Source organism: Calonectris borealis, chromosome 3 (genome assembly GCF_964195595.1).
Source record: "Calonectris borealis chromosome 3, bCalBor7.hap1.2, whole genome shotgun sequence".
Classification (NCBI taxonomy): domain Eukaryota; kingdom Metazoa; phylum Chordata; class Aves; order Procellariiformes; family Procellariidae; genus Calonectris; species Calonectris borealis.
Window position 1 is genome coordinate 108,643,607 of NC_134314.1, and position 21,790 is coordinate 108,665,396.

Sequence of the window (21,790 nt, forward strand, 5' to 3'; positions counted from 1 at the left end):
CAGCATGTCAGTCATACGCAACGTAGGTAGTTACACGTGGTTTTAGATTCAGAGTCAACTTCAGAATTTCAGAATAGGTGCTAGCTTTATCACGCATTGTACTCACGAAACTTTCTTTTTGGATTTTAATTAGTTCCATGCCGAAAGTATCTTAGGAAACTTCACTTTGGGGTGTTGGGGAACACAGGTATTGGTTGTTTTTTGTTGTTGTTGCTTTTAAATTAACTTACTTTAATATTGCAGCAGCTTTTAAAGTTATTGCCCCTCTTTTTCTTGCCCTTATACTTTTGTCCAGTTAAAGAGGTATGAGGACGTATAGTCAGAGTATGAAGAAAATCCTATTTACAATACTAACTTGTGACTTTGGACTCTTATCAGCATTAATCCTCCAGTTCTTTGGGCAGCCAAGAATCAGGAGCATGACTACATTCTTGAAATTAAGCAGTGCGCAGAGTTAAGTACACACTGTTGCATCCCTGCTGAAAAAAACCCACATTTTGCAATGGTGAAGGTGTTTAGAATTTCTCCTACATGACAACTGCAAAGCAGAATTGCTGTTAGTTTACCCAGGCACACACAAAGCCTTCCCAGTTTGTTCTGACAAAGCCTTCGTAGTTTGTTCTGAATTAGAGTATAAAGGGGCGTAACAATTAAGAAATTGTGCTATGTCAGCTCTTGATGTTATATGAAATGAGCCAATACCTCATGTACACCGAGATCCCTTTCTATCATGCCTTTCACTAGCAACTAACATCACTACATTCAACAGATAATCACACGCAGCAACTAGGAAGCTATCCCAAAATAATATTATTCAATACTTTTAGATCTGGTTTTGGTTTTTTTGTTTTGTTTTGGGTTTTTTTGTTTGGTTGGGTGTTTTTTTTTTTTTCCCCGGGGGGAAGGGTGGGGGGAGTGAAGTTGTTTTAGCTTCTGCTCCTGGAGGTGAATGACGGACAGCGATCCTCTGGTCCTTTTGCTAAGGACTTCAACAGTCATTCAAAAGAATTGAAGCCTCAATCAATTTTCTTAAAATATGACCATTACCACATGAGTTGAAGGGAAGACAAAGATCTCAACTAGATTAAGAAACTTCAATGTTTACTAGTAAAACAATATTCTGTGTCAGAGCAGACTTAATGGTCAGAGAGAACCTGTCTTTTTCTGGAACACTTTTCACATTTAAGCCTATACCTTGGTCATCTGCAGAAGAGTTACTGCAAGTGTCTCAGTTTGTGGAAAGACTGTCCTTCCACCAGAGAAAGTATGCCTCAGCATTAAGCAATTCTCATTGTGTCAAAAAACAGAGCTGTTGTCACAAGGGCACCGAGAGAAAAAAACCTACATGTAATAAATCCATTGCTGAAACAGTTTGTGAAAGCAAATAGTTGTCTGCTCTGGCAGGTCACCTTGTTTCCTCAGGTGGAAGCTTTTCTGTACATTCACATAAATCGTCAGGATTCAAGCACTGCCTTGCTTTGCTCTTGGATGCGAGATCAAGCCATTAAATTTTTTCCTAAAAAGATAATAAGAAACCGCACCGAGAAGGCCATATATCGACTTGAATAACAGAATCCAGCCACAAACCCGAAAGGCTTCTTGTCACGAAGCCAGATACACTAAAACCAGAGGTATTTCCATGAACAGTACAGACAGAAGCATCTTTGTATCACATCCAAATTCAACAGGCACTGAGCTGATAGACATTCCAAGATGAACAGAAACTGGTTTGAAGTATTTGATCTTAAAACTCACTGTAGAAAACAAAGATCCAAGACAAAGCCTGCAGAAAACAAAATATCTTGAGGAACAGACCTGACTGAAGTAATTGCTGCATTGAGTGAAGAGGTCAACTGCAGGCAGATAATACATAGTATTTGACAGCTGTTAGTCATCATTTATGAACACACCAATTTCATATTCCATTCTTTCTTGGCTGAATAACTTGGTGTCAAAGCAGGGCATCAAATCACTCAGAAAGATCAATAGGAATACTATCCCCATTTTGTCTGCTTAAAGATACAACAACAACAGGGATGGGGAAAAAAATCACTAATAAGATGACTGTATTGAAAAAGGATATAAAAAAAACATCACTTGAATCACTAAAAAAAAAAATGTCAAATTAAAAAAAAAAAAAAAACAGTTTCTCTTGAGGGGAGATTTTCAGGTTTGTGTCCCACATGGGTTTTTTTCCTTTTTTTGAAGAACAGTTTCTTGCTTGTGCTGTTACCTATTCTAAAACAAACAAACATGGGGTAACGGAAGACAGACACGAGGATGACACCCAAAAGGCAGCATGAAGGTTGACCATTCCTAGCTTAAAACATTGCAGTAATATATTCTGCACTTTATCTATTCCGAAAGTTACCGTTAAAACATTCTGTATAAGAAACCAAATGCGATTATAACAAAACTATTCAACCACATCTGCATCTTTCATTCTGTGCTTCACTATTTTTTTAAAAAAATGTAAATTTTATAACCCAACATAAACAAGATATCTAGGAATAATGCTATTATGTCAAAGTTCTAAAGGTAAGCGTATAACATCAATCATAATTACTTATCAAAACCTGGATTCATCAACCCAAACCAATGGAGTTGTTCAAACTGTGTCGGTGATCTAGCCATTAAACTTGCGTTTACCAATTAAATAAATATTTAAATATGTTTAACTGTTAAAATACATTTACCAATTTTAAAAGTTGCATTACAATGACTAGCACTATGACAAAAAGACTGTAGCATTCCAGTCCTGGAGCCTCTGTATGTGTAGGCTTTCAGGGCTGCTTTGACCTCTTGCACCAGCTCCTCAATCTATGGAGCAATAAACAAGAGAGTGACGTTTGGAGTTTTATTCTAAAATGCTGAAAGCCCCAGCATGTAGGCATAGATACCATTATCTAAGCCAACAGCCACTACCTACCAGAATACATCTCACATGATGGCTCTCCTCCTCCCACCACCGAGCCACTGCAACAAATAAAGCAGCTGGCTGCAAACAGGCTACACAACGCACAGCTGAGCTAGAGGTGCCAGCACTAGACGCAGGGTGACCTCAGCTCCATCTGAAGCATGTTGTCGTCCACAGAAGAGCAGCTACCTTGCGACTGCAAGTACCTGCATGCGCGCTATGGACATCAATTGAGCTAGATACAGTCAACCTACTTTATCACTGTTACAACCGTTTATAAAAGAGTGCTTTAACATGTTGATTATTTTGAACTTAGCTGCTAGTTAGAGTTTTAATAGCGTCATCCTCCGATCTTCTTCTGCAGAAGTTCAGGAAAGAAAAAGGGGTATCTGCTATGGCCCTTCAAATTTGCAGGAACTTATTCGAGTAATAAAAACTGAGTATTAACGTTAAACTTGCTCTTCCATCTCTAATATTAAATATTCATTCATCATTCCAAAATTCAGCATTTACCACTGAGCTCACTCTCCTGTATGGTCACATAAACCTACTGAATACATATGTCAAGACCTACACATTAATGCTTATGTACCATTGAATGAACACACATCACCCCCCAAATTTCGTAATTCATTTACAAAGAGAAAATACAGTCTAAATCATGTCAATACAGATTGCAAATTCCCATCAAACACAGGCAGCCTGCACAAAGACCAAGAGTCTTCATCAATAAAAACTACACTTGATGCACCAATAACATAACCTTAGCAGAAGTGATTGAAATAATGTGCCGTATGTTCAGGTAGAAGCTGTCCGGACTGTCTAGCACTTGAAAAAAAGTAAAGCTAATTTGGTAAGAGTTTTGATGAGAGCAAGAGTTCAGTTTAGGTGATGCAAAGTGAAGTTCATGCAACAGAGAGCTTAGGAAGGTGCGAAGAGGTTAAATGTCAGAGAAACCCAGACAAGAGCTAGTCAACTTGATAAAATGAGCAAGAAACAGACACTTAGAAGATCTGCAAAATTTGACTGTTCAAAGGCAAGAGGTTTGTGAAGTGAGTTTATGTATATGCTCTGGAAATGACAATTACTTCCAGCTTCAACAGCCGTGGACCTCTGGTTCTTTAAGCAGTAGTGAAAGGTGAGACTGTTTCAATTATGTCTTTTTTTAAAGTTTGTATCAAAGAACACTTTACACTTAATTTAATGCAAAATTATAAAGGCATTTTAATCGATTATGTGTATCATTATTTTGAAACACTACGCAAATCTAGAGGTCATTATAGCTATTTCCAATGTTCAAGCAGCTTTCCCCTGATTGATCACCATTGCATGTAACACTTCTGCTGTCAATTTGATTCTCCTTGTACACTAATATTAAGACATCTTAGACACTAGTATTTGGTCTACAGGTTGCGTTTTTTCCCCCCAAAAGTGTCTAAAAACAGGACACCAGCTATGTATTATTTCCGATTCCATTTTGATCATCAAAATCTGCATCATCATCCAACTCCTCCTGTTCTCCTTTGCACTCAAGTATCTCAACTCGCATCAGCAGCAAGGACTTATTTTGATCAGCAAAACACCAAATAAAATTTCATTGTTCCCAACCCCAAAGATGCAGGAGGGATTGCCTGTTCTTATGCTCCTCACACTTCCCCAGCAATCCTCCTCTCTTCCACCTTAACTAGGAACTTCCCTCTTGGTATCTGCAAATGCTTTACTGAAGCCCAGGAATACTGCATGAACAGCCTTTCTTCTTTTGCAAAAGAAAATATTATCCTGGTACAGTTTACTGTGCTATGTTTTATCTGGTTAATTATTCTTTTCTTCAAAAGTAGTTCTAAAGCTTTTCACATTAGCAAGGTCAAACTAACAGGCTTTCATTTCCTTGATCAAAAGGGATCTAAGGTCTAACAACAGGCTTTTATATTATAAGCTCAAACCGCATTAGTCAGAAATAAGAAAGTAAAGAGAAAGAACTAGTTTTATCAGTCAAGCAAAAACTGGTAACCAACCACCACGACAAAGACATGAAGAGGCAATTATAAGCCTAAAGGTTATTAGATAGAGGACTTCTAATGGGGAAAGGGATCTATTAATGCTCTTTGATCAAACCTAGTTTTCCTCACCTTGATCTTTTCAACTTACTAAGTTCAAGTGTGGTGTTAGTTTACATATCTGGCAGAAGCCAGATTGCAGGAAGTCATCTGTGTACATCAAATTTTAGAAAAAAGTAAGATTCTCAATAGTAGAAAAATCTACTTCCATTGGCAAGTCCCTCAGTGGTATTCTAGTGAGTATGGTCAGGACAGAACTAATTTCATAAAAGGGAACAACAATAACCAAAAATCTGGAAAAATGGAGAACAGTTTCTAATCCCAATTTAATGTTTTGCATTAAATGGAAAAAACCCACAGAACTGAAAATTTTGCAGAAAGGGTAAGATTTCAAAGAGACATTTTTAAATGTGTTAACTGAGATACTTGTCAGAACCATCCTTTAAGCAATATCCATATTCAATTGCAGCAATTAAGGCAGCAATTTTGCCAATGTAGTCAAAAGACTGCTTAATGGAAGAGTGCTCTTAGTCTGCTAAACATGTCAATGTTAGCCAACATCTATAGCTATTCAGTACTGTAACCAGACGGCACCAATTACCTTTCCATAAAGCCAGTTATTAAGTCTCTGAAAGCTCGACTTGACAGAACTAAGGAAAACTTTACTGTGAAGGGGAAGAAACTGTGACTGGAAAGAAAATGAGAGGCACTAAACAAAAGAAAACCAAAAAACCACCACAAAAAAAAATGCAGAAAAAAAGTCATTATTATACCAGAACTCTGTTTTCCAGAAACTTTGAGGTCAAGAAAAAAAATGAAGTCTTTAAGATGATAAAAACAACACTGATGGGTCTTTTTGCTTCTGTCCCCTTTGGTCTCCCATCCTACTGCAAAGGCTGGAAAGATCCAAATGGCTGCAGGCTGTCCCATGAAACTACCTCAGCAAGCTCAGCTCAAAGTTTACACTGATATAACTTTGACCTGCTAGAAACTCTTAGCTTAGGCATTAAAAAAAACCCTTTGGTTCCATCTAGACCATGCCTCTGGTTTACTTCATGCAGATTTTGTAACACGCACAGCACACAATACAATCATATGACAGTATTCTACTGACCACTCTTATACCCTAAACCAAAAAGTCAACTACTATATTATATTCATATGCCTATCTCAGATTAGAACTGTTTGCTTAGTTATAATCTAATCAATCCCTATACCTTTAAAGAAATCCTACTTCTTCAAAATAAGCTGTTGGATAAATGGCACAATTTCAAAAGCAAAGGAAAACTGGAAACAGTATATCTGGCCACTAACTAGGGAAAGGTCATGGGCTGTGGGAAATCGGTAGAAACCAGGCTATCGGGGACAGAAAGTGATGGGCAAACTTGCCTTCCTTTAAATTATTATAGCTACATTGCTACTGAATTGTGGGATGCAGGTTTTTTTCGTTTAGTATTTCCACACAGGTTTTCAAAACAGCTCAGGAATTATATATGTAATAATTATTAATTTACAAGGAAAAAAATATAAATTCTTTTACCATAGTTAAAAAATAAGATTAGCAAAATCTCAGAAAAAAGACTTTTAATCTGTAAAATAAAAAGTATTCCCTTAAGTCTATCAGTAAATAAAAAACTGCTACCCTTGTCAGCCTCTGAACTTGTACTATCTAAAACTAAGCAGCCTCCCAAAAGATCACACCATATCAATACTACTTTCTAGCACAGTCACACACCAAGTTTTCTTTAACAGTATCATCCCAATCCATGATACAAGCTAAAACTGTAAGCAAATCTGAAGTATTTAACAATTACAAAACCCCCTAATACTCCGCTGTTGTGTTTATGCAAACTTCTAACATTTTTGAGTACTTACGACAGAAGTCGGTCAAGTTTTGGTCCATTACGTCCTTGAAGGACAACAGGCGGCTTGTATACCTTCATTATTCCTTACAATCTATACACTTTCTCTGTTTCTAGTGTTCTTGGTCTCTTTATTTATGAAGCAGTGATGATTTTGAAGTTATTTATAAACATTAACTCACTAAATTCCCAAGTGTCATATTAGATCCCAACTCAGTGACTCATATTCCTGACAATATATTTACCATGGCTGAAAGAGAAGGTAAATTTACATGCACGAGTAGCACACAGAGGCATGCCATGAACTAATCTTTTATTTTAAAATGGTATTTGACATTAAGTAACTCTGAAGTTATTAACAAATACGTATGTCAAAGGAAGTTGGCTCATTATCAAACAATCAGTGGAATTTATAAACACTGCCTGACTACCACTGTGACAAAACTTAAATAACCCATATAACAAAAAATCCCTTCATTTTTGAGGATCGAAAATGAAAGCTGGAGTGTTTTAAAGTTTGCTATCACTATACTTAAATGAGTGCAAGGTTAAGGAAAATTACAGTTATCTTCAAGCACTCCTTAACAGGGAAAGCATACACCATGTGTTAAGGTTTCTTAAAAGAAAGTAACAAGGTTATCAATTCACCAGACAAAATTATTTCCTTGACCATCTTACATGTAATCTCGGCCTCATAAAAACCTCAGTGTTATAGATGACACATCTGGTCCTAGTGGCTTTACAGATGACAATCTGCACAGTAAAGAATGCAAATATTCAAGTAACAAGCTCTGCAGCAAAATAAACAAATTAATATTACTACTTTAGCACTTTTACTCAAAATTAAGGCATCTAAATCCTTTCTAAAATAGAGAAAAATCTTTGAACCAAAATAATACACTTTTGTTGGCAATGATCTAATTTAATTCTTCAGTTCCCAATTTCCCCAAGATTCTTGAACACCGGTTATAAAAGTAAAGAAAAACATCAGCTCAGTTGAAGAGCTCTCTTTAATATACCATCCTTCACCAGTCACTCCTTTGACAAAACATTTCTGAGGAAATATTTCTATGTGTGCCTAGGAAAACCCTGAAGTTACAAGCCACATAATTTAACTTTGATATCAGTCCTGCTTTGAGCAGAGGGTTGGACTAGATGACCTCCACAGGGTCCTTTTTTCAACTTTAATGTAAGCAGATTTTTTTCTCAGGCTTAGAATAATTTCAAAAAACATTTTCCTGAACTTAACATGGGAGTTGGTCAAACACTACTGAATCCAGGTACATTTAAGGGGAGGGATATGAGACCAGCACTCAAAGACAATTATTATCAAGCCACATCATAAACAAACCCCCCACCCTACAGACACACATTTCACGAACAATAGACTTAGCAAAGCCTGTCTTTCTACTGATCCATCACAAACCCCATGTTCCTTCCTACATAGTTACATTTATTCCCTTCTCTTGCATTCCCTGCAGTCTACTGCCCCCACAGAATTCAATTCTGCCCACACTGCCTTTACCCTTTACTGAGACTGGAAATGTCACTTGTAGACACGTTAAAAGTAATATATACCTAAACCTTTTCTTCCCAACTATTTACTACTCTCCACATTATGGTAGTAAGACTATTGCTGAAAGAGAGCTGAAAGACAGTTCCTACAGAAGAGAAGTTCTAGCTCAGAGTTAATGGAACTGTATTACAACCACATAGTTACAGTAGTAAAGAGACTGGAGAAGCATTTGTGAAATGTTTTAACAAAATTACATGTTCTTCTTAGGCTTAATGACACAACAGCAATAGTCTTTCCACAGACAATCCAGCCAGCAACAGGAGTAAACACTCATTCCAGTTCTCTATGCTTTTTTAGGGGAAAAACAAATCAAAACCAGGACCAGACTTCAAAGAGGACATTATAGTAGATTAAAACAAGTAGAGCACACTGATCAAATGAGAAAGCGAAGCCATAAGAACGCCATTTGATAATATGTCCTTTACACACAAAAAATTTCAAGAAAGACTTTCAGAGCTCTTAATACAGGGCACCGCTTTTTCTGAAGAGACGTCTATCTACAATGCTTCTCTGAAAAGTATTTCAGCATTATAAATTTCAATTAATACAACCTTCTAAAGGAACAGACGGGAAATAAAAATATTAAAAGCAATTACTGTAGAACAGAAGGGATATCAAAAGAAAAAAGCTTTTTAAAAGTCTGTCAAAAGAAGTGACATAGAAGACCTTTACCATGACAGCAGACTTGCACATAAACGCATCAAACAGACAGATTTGTAATGAGCTTCTTGCTATTTGTTTTTAAACAAGGGGACCTTCAGATAAAGCGATCCCTGCTCAGATTTAAGAACTTACTGCAGAAAAGAAATGGACAAATATGACCAATTTTGATGTCAAAACTTTCTTCAACACGTATAGCTAGTTTATCAAATCTATAATATGAATTATTCCCAAATTAGCAACCGGGTTCTGCTCAGCTCTGCACAAAGTAACTAAATGCAAAATATCAAAATAGAAAAAACTTCAATGCCAATTACACCCAACATATTAAAATATTTTTCCAGTTACCACTGAAAGCTATTAAGTGCGTTTACACCATTAATCTGGACCACTTCCTATTTATTCAAGGATCCTGTTCCCTGCATCTGTACTGCATGTGACCTCACTCACTCCCAGCATCCCTTCTGGAAGGGAACAGCTAATCTCCTGGGATTATTTTGATGGTAAAATAATCCAGGATTGCACCACAGGCAGTATGCTTGAGACAGGTCTTGTTTTTTTTCACTTAACCCAGTCTGATAGCACTATCCTAGAAGACTTTGCCATTTCATATACCAATACCCCAGGCACTCCACCTACAGCACTAACCCATATTGCCACGCAACAAAAGCGGGAATATGGCAACTAGAAACTTTGTTCCCAGAACTTGGGCACATGATCGATACGTAGCGATTATTAAAAGGAACTGAAAAAAGCCCGTATGTTAAAAATGTTATGGGTCTGAAAAATATCCCACAGGGCATGGGACAGGGTACAGTGGCTTCACATTCAAGGGGACAGCTTAGCTTGGAGGAGTGCCAACTGGGCAGGGGAACTGGGACTACTCCCTGAGGGCAGCACAGATATAACCAGTGTTGCTACAGCTGCAAGTTAAACTACTAAAGGTTCCATAACTTTATACACTGAAAGCAGAAAATGAAGGTTTCTTTGCAAAAGAACAAATATAGTATAAAGGCGAACAAGCTTTCCAATGCAATATTTTGATCTAGTGCATCCACATTCAGGAAGAAAAATTGTCATTCTCCGTGATTTAATTGTCTACTCCTAAAGATTAAAACTTCCTTCCTAAAGAAGCTTTCTTCTTTATAAGCGTGTGTCAAAAACTGAAGACACACAGTCACTGGAAAATTAATTAGTCTGGTTGAAAATGACAGCAATGAAATCTTCCAAGGCTTCCCATCTGATCTTCAACTCTTTCATGACAGGCCAATAGCAATTGCATTGTTTGAATGGGTGGAGATCACGAACAAGGGATCTAGCTACAATCGAAGTTTTCACACAGGAAAGATGCATTACTGAAAACTGCAAGTGTACAAATGCTGCCATAATGCAAGGGAGTAATTGTAAGTCCTTGACATTTAATTTCTCATTATTAGTGAGGAGTTACTACATTCTTTAACTGAACAGCTGTTCACTTATAATACCGTACCTTCTCTGGATTTCCAATTCTTCTTGTGACGGACCATTTTGTACTTGAGAGGGAAGCTGTGAATTCTGTCGAGGCAATGTAGGACCTAAAAGTGAGGACAGACCATCAATTAATGATTTGAAGTTTTACTTTGCAAAAAAGCACAAATTCAAGGAGAAAGGCCAGCCATCACATGACATTATAGGAACTGTTTACTTCTGCTTTTTAAGCCAAACAAGCTCAACAACATAATATAGCAAATAAAAACTGCAACAAATGTTACCTTACATATTTGCAGAATGGATTTATTTCACATGGATGAAAAGGTTTCACAGAAGTGCAAAATAAATTTTATATAAGATGGGACTTAACAAAAGCTTTGAAAAGCACTCCAAGTCTGAGATTTTTTTAAAACAATGAACAAATACTCTTGGAGGAACAGAAAAGGCTCAAAAAATTAAAACACTCACCTAAATAGAACACTGGAAATAAAAAAAAAAAAAAGAACAGAGAAAAAACATCAGAAGCTTATCACCATATCAAGAGAAGGAAGATGAATTATGTTTCTACAGGTCACACCAAAATTTACTCAGATTTTAGCTCGCCAATTTGGATCAAAGACCTTCCTTTGTGGATAGGCAAGTATTGTGTCCAAAGGAACAGAGGCATACAGTGAATATACAAACTGTGCATTCTGCTAAGCACAAGAAATGCAAAAGAGAAGGACATGCAAATTCATCTTCGACTTTTACTGATGGGCAATTCTGAATTATACACCTTTCAAATAATTGTATATGCTCGATCTGTCTTCTAAAAACAAAGAGGCTTTTTCACTTTCCTCACGAATGTCTTTACAAAGTTATTTGGAAAGAATTAATAGAAGTGAAGGATGGAGAAATGTGGAATGGAATACAGTAGATCATGCATTGTTTCTGTAAAAATGGGAATAGAACATTATTTAGACCATAGCTAAACCTAAGATTATGGAATTTATAAGCAAAGGCAGAATTAAAAACAATAATGATGTATCCAGTTCTGAAAAGGTCCCAAAGCAAAACAGTAATTTCTTGCTGAGATTCCACCAAACTAGTTAGAGTGGGGAAGTTATTTGAGATAAGGGAGATCTCATTACATCAAAATGTAAAAGTTGTTTGCCATCTGAACTTGTGAAAGTCATCCGAAAACATGAAGAGACCATATGTGATATATTGAGACATCAAGGACAGACGATCTGCCGCAGATTCAGCAAACAAGTGCCCTGTTTAAAGGGGATACAAAAGGTTCATTCATACAAAAGGGTATACAAAAAGGTTCATTTACTCAAACATAGTATTGTTTCTACTGTGGTCATAAAGACAACGAATCCTGAAAATTATAAAAGTGTATACCATCTACTGTACCCTACAGTTAAAAAGTAATGTAAGAACTTACTTCTAGAAGATAAAAGCAGGAAGTATACTACAGAGGTGGTGTCTTCCTTATTTTTTCTTTTCAGCAAGTGTTAGGTATTTCACCTAAGCGTTAGGTCCTTATACCTAAGTACGTGATGTTGCCCTGGATATACTATTTTTGCTTGGAGTATCTCCAAAAGATACCCACAGACAAAAATCGACATTGTTTTTAATGCAAAAGATTAAACTGCAATGATAATTAATAATTAAGTTATCAGTAAGTAGAAACATCTGTCATATTGCTCATCTGGAAAACTTTCCTGCTTTAAAACTTCCGAAGTCACACGTCCTCCTCTGTCACCTCCCCTGCGTGACAGGTGGTAGGCTTTTATGCCCATTAAGCCATGACCGCAGCTCCTAAGCAGCTGGGGAAGCAGCCAGGCTGTTTGCTGTCTGCACCATGCTGCAGCCTTTCATGGACTTTTAGAAGTAGAAGCAATCCGGCAGCAGTTGTGTTGCTGCTTAAAGGTGCTATATACCACTCCTGCTTGCCATGTCTAACACACTCCCCTCAGATCTGCTGTTTCTCAGTATGAAACACACTGACCTAAAAATTAAGAACAAGAACAAAAATAAAAAGAAATGGACATACTATGGCCATTTACCAACTGCAACTATTTTGTACTGAAAATACAGTAAAAACGAAAACCTCAAACTTCCACCCATTTAATCTTTACGAGTATTTAACAGTCTTTTTGAAGAAGGTATTATCATGCTGCAGTAGCTGAGTTTGGGCTGCCACTCTACAACCCTCCTGCCAGTGTCCCCCCAACTCCTTTTGCTAGCACCACTGGAAACAACCATCTAGCTTGCACTGGCTATTCAAACCAGCCTAGCTATCAGAAAACCTGTTCTCATGTCTCAAACTTCATTCTAGAGCACACTGTCAGAAAATCATGTTCTCTGTAAATTCTGCAGAATGCAATCCATCAGCAAGCCAAGCTAGCGTAACCTGGCCAACCTACTCCAGTAAATTATATGCTTTTTTCATAGCTATGCATGCAAGAGAGCTGAAAACAATCACCTGCTAACAATTAACATGGTTGTTCTAGTATTTCTTACACATTTTTGCCATAAGGAAATGCAACCTGAGTATACCAAAGGCTTTCAAGAAAGAAAAGTTCAGCTACCAAGTCATTTGGCCTGTTCTCTGACAAATTCCCCCCTGCAAGCATAGACTCTTCATAACCACCATGCTAACAGACACTGGCAAGTTAAAGGTACATACCAGGCAGAAAAGTGAACTCGACATGCTGAAAGGAAGGATGCCATCCAGAGGTACCTTGACAGGCTTGAGAGGTGGGCCCATGAGAACCTCATGAAGTTCAACAAGGCCAAGTGCAAGGTCCTGCACATGGGTCAGGGCAATCCCAAGCACAAATAAGGCTCGGTGGAGAATGGATTGAGAACAGCCCTAAGGAGAAGAACTTGGGTGTGTTGGTGATGAGAAGCTCAACATGACCCGGCAATGTGCGCTAGCAGCCCAGAAGGCCAACCGTATCCTGGGCTGCATCAAAAGCAGCGTGACCAGCAGGTCAAGGGAGGGGATTCTGCCCCTCTACTCTGCTCTGGTGAGATCCCACCTGGGGTACTGCGTCCAGCTCTGGAGCCCTCAGCACAAGACAGACATGGACTTTTTGGAGTGTGTCCAGAGGAGGGCCACAAAGATGATCAGAGGCCTGGAGCACATCTCCTATGAAGACAGGCTGAGAGAGTTGAGGTTGTTCAACCTGGAGAAGAGAAGGCTCCGGGAAGACCTATAGCAGCCTTCCAGTACCTGAAGGGAGCCTACAAGAAAGCTGGAGAGGGACTTTTTACAAGGGTATGTAGTGATAGGACAAAGGGTAATGGCTCTAAACTGAAAGAGGGTAGATTTATATTAGATGTAAGGAAGAAATTCTTCACTCTGAGGGACTGGAAGAGGTTGCCCAGAGAAGTTGTGGATGCCCCCTCCCTGGAAGCGTTCAAGGCCAGGTTGGATGGGGCTTTGAGCAACTTGGTCTAGTGGAGGGTGTCCCTGCCCATGGCAGGGGGGTTGGAACTAGATGATCTTTAAGGTCCCTTCCAACCCAAACCATTCTATGATTCTATGTTTTATCTTATAAAATTAAGTTATTACAGCAAGCCAAGACCACCATTTCATTGCTAAAATACAACTGTCTGGATAGTGGGACAGATGGTATAATAAATAAACAAGCAGGAGCTAGCTAATAAAAAGCTCTCTCAGAGGCTTTTGAACACTTCAAGATACTTCAGAAACATCAACCCCCAAGAGAAATATTCACAGATACTGCCTGGAAAAAAAAGTCTGATCCTTCTACACGATCACTTTATCTTCAAAGACTGATACAAGCCAAGTAAGAGATGAGGCTGAATGGTCTATTCATTCTGAGTTTTAAGAAAAATCTAACATCTTCCTCTTTCTAAAGCAAGCACAGATGGTGCACTCTGTGGCGCACTCTAACAGAGGATATAATTTCATACTAATTTGTTCAGCAGCCATTCCAGTTTAAATGCTTTCTGTTTTTCAGCTTATTCTCACTTTTGCTTCACCCTTCCTCTATGACAGTTCAGGCAACTGTGTAGTGAGAGATGGACTGGAAATCCAATGCATTAAAAATCCCAGGGGAAAAAGCCTGCAAGAAGTGTTTTCACCAGCTAAATCAGGGCCGGTTCTGCTTCTTCAGGCAGTCACACAGACAACTATGCTAGCATAGCTCGAAGAACAACACCAGACTGCTGGGGGCTGCGCGAGCCAAATTAAGCATCCCCAACATCACCTTTTTTAAACCACAACCAGAGTTTAGTTTATCAAACTCCTTAACTTCATTTTCACCTCCAATTGACTTCTTACCTCTGTATCTCCATTCAAAAGTTGAATTGATTCCTGTTGCACAATCCTATGAAAGTATGATTAGCAAGCTGGAGATGGAAACACATGGTTTCTCCTCCCTCGATGCCTTTTGATTCATCAGTTCCTTCAATCCTTGCAATTACATTGTCTCTTTGGAGTTTCACTCCACTTCTTTTAATGTCACCTGCCTTATGCTAGCAGTGTTGACATAGCACCTGGCTGACATTGAAGACATCACATCTCTATGAGGTAATACGCCTAAAAAAACCCAAGTATCTACTGTTCAAGATTGGAACAATACATGTATTACAATGAGCTACAATACGTATTTTCATTTGGCTGGACAGGCTTGCTCGGGAGCTGGTAACGTAAGGATAGGTGAAGTGTTTTTTGCGGGACTGCTGGCAGCCAGATCACTCGAAATCTTCCTCAGGACCCCACATGCGCTACGGTTCAAGAAAGCCAAAACACACACAAAAAACCACTCCTGCAATTACTGTACTGTTCAGAGTACAGCATTAAAAGGCAAGATCCCATTTTTTAAAAATCTAGTACCTATAGAAAAAGTTGGTCAACTATTACACATGAGAATTTTAGTTTCAGGTAAAGATCTCAGTCTTTCCCCCAGAGAAACAGTTTATATAAACAACTCAGTAATTAAGAATTCCCACTCTTTCATTTCTCAGTATGTTAGTGCCAAAACTAAGCAACATTCCAATTATACAGTCTGATATTCAAATCCAAGTATGACTGACTTTTTAAAGGAAGAATGGATTGAAAGCAGACAGCAAGCTAATTTATATAGGCATATGCTATAAAGATAAGTGTACTGACTAATTATAATCTTTAGGAAAGATTTTCATTAAGGACAGTTTGAGTCTTTTAAGCAAAGACACTCCAGGCAACAGTTCAAAATCACAGCAAAAAGATGTATTTCTGTTGTAGAATATAAGAACTTTAAAAAAAAAAAACAACACCAAAACAAAACCACCACGTTTTACTAAATGCTTGACGGTCTTCTGAATGAATGGAAAGCAGGCTTTTTCAGAGATCTATGCTAGGAAGTAATAAGAAAAATTATTATGGTGAAGTAATCTCTTTCACTTGTCTCCTCCCATTCAGAGCCTGTCCTGCTCTAGAACATTACAGAACAAAGTCTGGGAAGACTTGCTAAGTAGCCTTCAGCAGAAGCAAAATGGCACCACTCCTCTAGACCTGGACTTGTGTTATGGATTTATAAGCAAGATTATGATGGTCAAAAACCAGGGCATTAACAAGTGAAAAAACTATTCTCTCGTACTTCTATTCAGTGAATCACCTTTCAGCTGAGACTCATCTTTCCCTCAAATATCTACTTCCTCATACACAGGTACCATTTCGCAAGTACCTTCAGCTGAGTTAATTTACTCATCACTGATTTATTTTAGGAGAGTGGTAACTATGTTGCATTTTCTGTATTGGAAGTAAATGCTTTCCATTTCACTTCACAAGCATTTTTACCTGATCAAGGTAATAAAAGGGGCCAAGAAATTAATTAAAATACATTTGAATATAAGTAGAGATAAGCCTCCTATCAATGCCAGCAGAGCCTTAGAAACAGAGTGCTGATAACCCGGGTGCGAGGCTTTGCTCAGCACTAGCTGGCTGGGTGACTGCAAAGCAGGCTTGCGGTTTCCCTCTGCCGTCCTTCTGTGCAGGGGGAGAAAGAGACAAAGCTTCAACAGTAGAGTACTATGGTTGCTTAATGAAACTACAATATCACAATCTTAAAAAAGCAAGTATCGAAAGTTAAATATATCAATACCATCTACTGCAGGATATTTATTCTTTTTTCCCCCCGCTTCTGTCAAAATTTCTTTAAGGAGCAATGTTAGAGATGATGACTGTCACTTTTTGCATATAATACTAAAGAAATGAGCCTTTCTAACAAAGTTGTATTTCCACAATTATGCTCATGATTTTATGACAATACCCTGTTCCCATAAGGCAGATTTAATACAGCTACAACTTCTACTGGTAATATTTTTAAGGCAACAATATGAACCCTCAAGAGAAAAACATATTAACATTCCTCCATGTTTATTAAACAAAACTTCATCCACAAAATTAATGTACTTCTATGTACCTTTGCCATGCAGTTAAGACCAGCTACCAATTTTAATGAAATTCTTTGGGTTGCCCACCCAAACTTTAATGCTTTCACCTGATACGACACTAATCCTGAAGAACCACAGAAATCAGAAATACCACACAGGCAACCCTTAAAAGGGAGTATAACTCTGAAAACTTAACAACTGTCCCTTCACTTCCAAATACCACAACTAACACTGATGATGCTTTCAATAATCTTATATGCAATTAAAATGGAACAGAAGTATTTTGTCCAATGAACAGTTAAAACTTCTTTTGGCATATAAATCAGGATTAGCTATTATAGAATCTAGTAACTACAAAAAAATTTCTTTAATCAATCCCACATTTAAAAGGAAAAGAAAAACCTTACAAAACCAGAGATATTATCCAACTTCTGACAACACAGGTAATAATACCACATCATGTTACTCCCATTCTGACAGGGAGTGCTGACAGCCGGCTCCAGAGGCTTGCCAAGAGTACAGGTATAGCATAATTACTTCATTGCAGTAGAATAATTTTTCTCTCAAAACAAGTTTTAGCATGATGTGAACCGCAACAGTATGAGGAGAAGCATTTGAAATCCCCTCCAGCCCTGCATATACATTTCTCATTTCAGTCTCCTATAGTCTCTACACGTACTCCAATTAGGCAACCCCAGTCTTTGTTTCAGTTTGCATTTCCCAAAGATACTAAATTATTCAATCTATGATATGAGTAAGTGCATTTCCCTATCAGCAAGGATTTAATGAACTATCTTAGCTATAAGATAAAGGACCACAAATCAGTATACAGCTGTAGAAAAAGCATGCATCTCTTCCCCATAAAGGTTTGATTATTTAATAACTGGACAACCGAACTTCTAGGGTTACTAATAATTTCAAAGAAATTTGACCTCAGTTTTTTTCTCCCAAGATAAGACTAACAAAATAAAGAGACCCTGGAAACAAACGAACAAAGAAACCCACACGAAAAAAAAGTTTCTTTTTCGTCCTCCCCATTTTCCTACAAATTAAGTATCATCTAAGGCAATATTAGAACAGCTTTACTGAAGCCATTCCTATCCTTGCCTTTACATCCAGAGTATCGCAAAATCTTAGCAAGAACCAATATATAGCTGTTAAAGATTAGTACAAAAACCAGCATGAATCTCACATATATGTAATTCTATTAGGAAGAATTAGAACAGGCTTATTTACAGTTATATGACATCCTCCAGTTCTTTTGCCACTTTCACCTTCTGCAACGAACAACTCAAAGTAACTCCTCAAATGCAAATTACACATATATAAATCCCCAAATTAGTTTCTTATTCTCTTAGCAAGGCTTTCCTGGGACTGAAGATAGATGCCACACAAACCAATGCCAATTCCAACTGAACTAGAAGGTACTTTTTGCAGCAAAACTGAGTCTGATACCCCTTTGTTCCTCCCATCTCCCAACACACACTTCCCTTACTTGCCCTTATTCCTTCAAAGGAATAATCCATTTCCTCATACGTCAGAGAATTTTCTCAGCCATCTAATTTCTCTTCATTGAGGCTTTTCTCTCATTCCAGAATCACTCTGATTGCAACACTGAGCTCTACTTAATGCAGATATGAAAATTTTCTTTGTAATGCAATGCAAAACCTTTGCAGAAAGCAGTCATCTTTACTCTAGACAATTAAGACCAATTACTGAATATCTGAACACACTGCACACAGCCTTAAAGCCAGAAATCCTCTTCAAATGACCTCTTAAACTGATGACCCATGCTTGTCATTTGATGAAGGTGTAACTTTTGACCACCTCAGACAATTATTTAATGAATTAAGTCTTTCAAAACTTTCCCAAATGAGTGCCAGAAACAAATCTTGGTTCATTTTTAATACATCTCCAAAACAGTATGGGGCAGGAACTTGTAGCATTAGTAGTCTACCTTAAAATTCCAGGAGAAAGTGCAGTTCTGCGTTGTTGTCTTTCTCTTCTGGATTTGCAGGCGCCCTACAACCTGCTCAACTAGCCAGAGCCAAATAGGGTCTGGTTGAATAGCTATAATACAATCATTCAAACCAGAACGGAGAGAAAACACTTTGACTTTTACATTGATTTAAATGTAAATGTTCCAGCATAAGAGAAATTAGGACAATCACATGATCAGTGCTGCAAATCAGGGAGAGGAAAAAAAAAACAACACACCCTAGAGACACAGTGTATTTCAAACAATTTCACTGACAAGGCAGCCATCGGTTCAGAGTCCTTTGAGACAAAACTGTACTGTTTTTTAGAAGAAAATTGCCAGTTGTGGTAAAGCCTTTACTCTACTCCAACGTCACACACTTTCATTCTGCATTCTGAACTCATTAGAATGACAAAGAGCCTGTCACTGCATGCTCAGTGGTCCAGGCACCTTGTGCCTTCGCCTCTGCTTCTGCAGATCCACCAGAGGGAGAGCCGAAATTAACCCACCTCAAATTATGCCAGCAGTACAACAGGTGAAGATGCCAAATGCAAACAGAGATCAATGACATTTTTCAAATATATGCAACAGAAGGGGACTGAAAGAGCCTTAGTAACAGCTGACTTGCAAACCAAAAGGATGTCCACACAATAATCTTTAATATTCCTCAGAAGTCATTCAGATTTCTGCGAACCCTTGCATAAAGTTTAAAATTCATCTACAGCTTTTCTGAATTTCTGAATAGTATGCTCAGCTAACATTAAGCCTGCTTTCCTTTCATGAACAAAATACAACTTAAAATAACAAAGCTAATAAAAGACATGGCCAAAATGAGAAAACACAGCAGAAAATAAGGATACTGCAGGAATCAAACTTTAATTGTAAGCAATTCTAGAGTAAAAGGCGAGTTATCTATATAGGATTTCTTTATTTTACTTAAGTTGGAGATTCTATATGCTGTTTTAGATATACTAGGAAACACAGCAATTTACATAAATTATTAGAGACAAGTTGTCCTCTTCAGGTACAGATTTTTGGAGCAGTATTGTCAGAATACCAACTAGGACTGCATATGTTAGAAATTTTTAAAACTCTAGCAGATAAATTGGAAGAAACAAAACTATTAATATATAATGTATTGATCTTCATGTATTAGCACAAATTCCTTTCATAACGTATACCCCCAAACACCTTTTCAAAAAAGGCTAATTTGTTTATAAAAAGGTGGGGGGCAGTTGCAATCCATTTCCTAAAACGAAGAGCTAATATTAGAGGCTCAGAGCCAGTGACCCGTCTAAGTAAATATTCAGCTATGTCAGAGATGCTAGCAGGAAAAAAAAATACCACCAAGGATTAATTTCTAGCTGCACTTTTAGGAAATTCTAGAGAGAAGAAATGCATTAAGCTTTGAGCAAGGAGTCCAATTAGTTTGTTTCTAAATCGCAAGCTACTTAGTATGCTATCTCCATTATTGAAGCAGGCATGTTCAGAAAGATACTTGACCTTTTTTACTTCTTACACTGATACAGGTCAGAAAAATTAAGTAATATGTAGATCATACAGTGACAAACCTCCCAGCTGATAAAACTTAGGAACACTTGTTGACAGTATTCTAACACGGATACATTATGAACATTTATCTTTAAACATTGTCTGGAAATGGTAAGTCTTACAAAGCAATTCTATACGCACAATTGTGAATTTTTTTTACAAGCAGCAGTGCAAAACTACTCATCTTCAGACATCTGCTGAAGTGAGGCTGATAACATTAAGCTTTGTTTTTATTTCTTGATGGAAGCTAGAGCACCTATATGTCTGTGAAACAGGTAAGTGATAGCTAATCTTAAACAGCCACAGTCCTCCTTGGTTGACAGAAGTTACAGAAGAACAGTTACCTCCTCCTGTGCCGATGGTGTCCACCATTAGTTTGTGATGCAGCTAATTAATGCATGTTAACTTGTACCTACTACTACCAAGTCAAATCACAGGAAAGAGAAACAAAGCGACTATCTTACAATTCAGAAAACTTAGAGGTTACAACCAGTCACTACCAAACATAATTAATTCATGTCCTTGTCAGACCTACATCTCAAACCTGTTAAGAACAAACTAGGTAGACTACAGCATTGTAGCCAGCAACTGGGACATATTACAGTCATACTCAACTCCCATTTCATGAGCCACACAAAAATCCACCTGAAACCAAACAACGCCCCAATCATCAGGGATTAACTGGTATTAAATTGAATGAAGCAGACAAACTCAAACTGAAGGGCCACTTCAGAGATCAATGAAGAGACTACTGGTAGAATGATTTGGAAGAATTCACGATTTGGGATAAGCAGAGGACTGAATTCTAAGTACAGTGATTTTTAGACTCATTGCAAAGCTCAGCTCCCTTCTTCCTCCCCCCATCATTTAAGAAATTAATGAAGTAATGCAGCAGAAAGAAGAGTTATTTTCATTGAGTTGTCTGCTCCTGTGGCATTACATTGATTCTAGGCTATTGTCTGAATGACATTTTGTATTATTAAAGTCACATTCAAGGAACCCCCTAAAAACAATTTTAGTTTTCTCCAAGTCTAAATAATGAGTCTCTATGAACTAAGTGGCATCTTAGTTCAATAAAATTTCTACTACTGAAGAATTTAACGTAGTTGTTAGCCCACATATGCTTTGCAGAAAACAGCAAGAGAACTAGTCATTAGATGAATTACAATAATCTGTGAAATGAAAAAACAGACCCACTGACCAATTAAAAAATTAGCACTGTCATGCCTGCCTGTCACTTCAGCCTCTCTAGTAGCTCAGTTTTAGTGTTAGGAAAAGGAGGAGTTAAATTAAATGATGAAAAATATATATGTGTATATA

At 37.7% G+C, this 21,790-nt stretch overlaps 1 protein-coding gene across 3 annotated transcripts in view; it reads right to left on the reverse strand.

Annotated features, from left to right (window-relative positions):
- The window catches only part of ENAH (ENAH actin regulator), a 103,993-nt gene that overhangs the window by 28,518 nt on the left and 53,685 nt on the right, over positions 1-21,790 (reverse strand). For all 3 annotated transcript variants that reach the window (XM_075147226.1, XM_075147227.1, XM_075147225.1), the window contains exon 4: positions 10,562-10,646. In XM_075147226.1, coding sequence (XP_075003327.1) covers positions 10,562-10,646 — 85 coding nt within the window. The remainder of the gene's footprint in view (positions 1-10,561; positions 10,647-21,790) is intronic.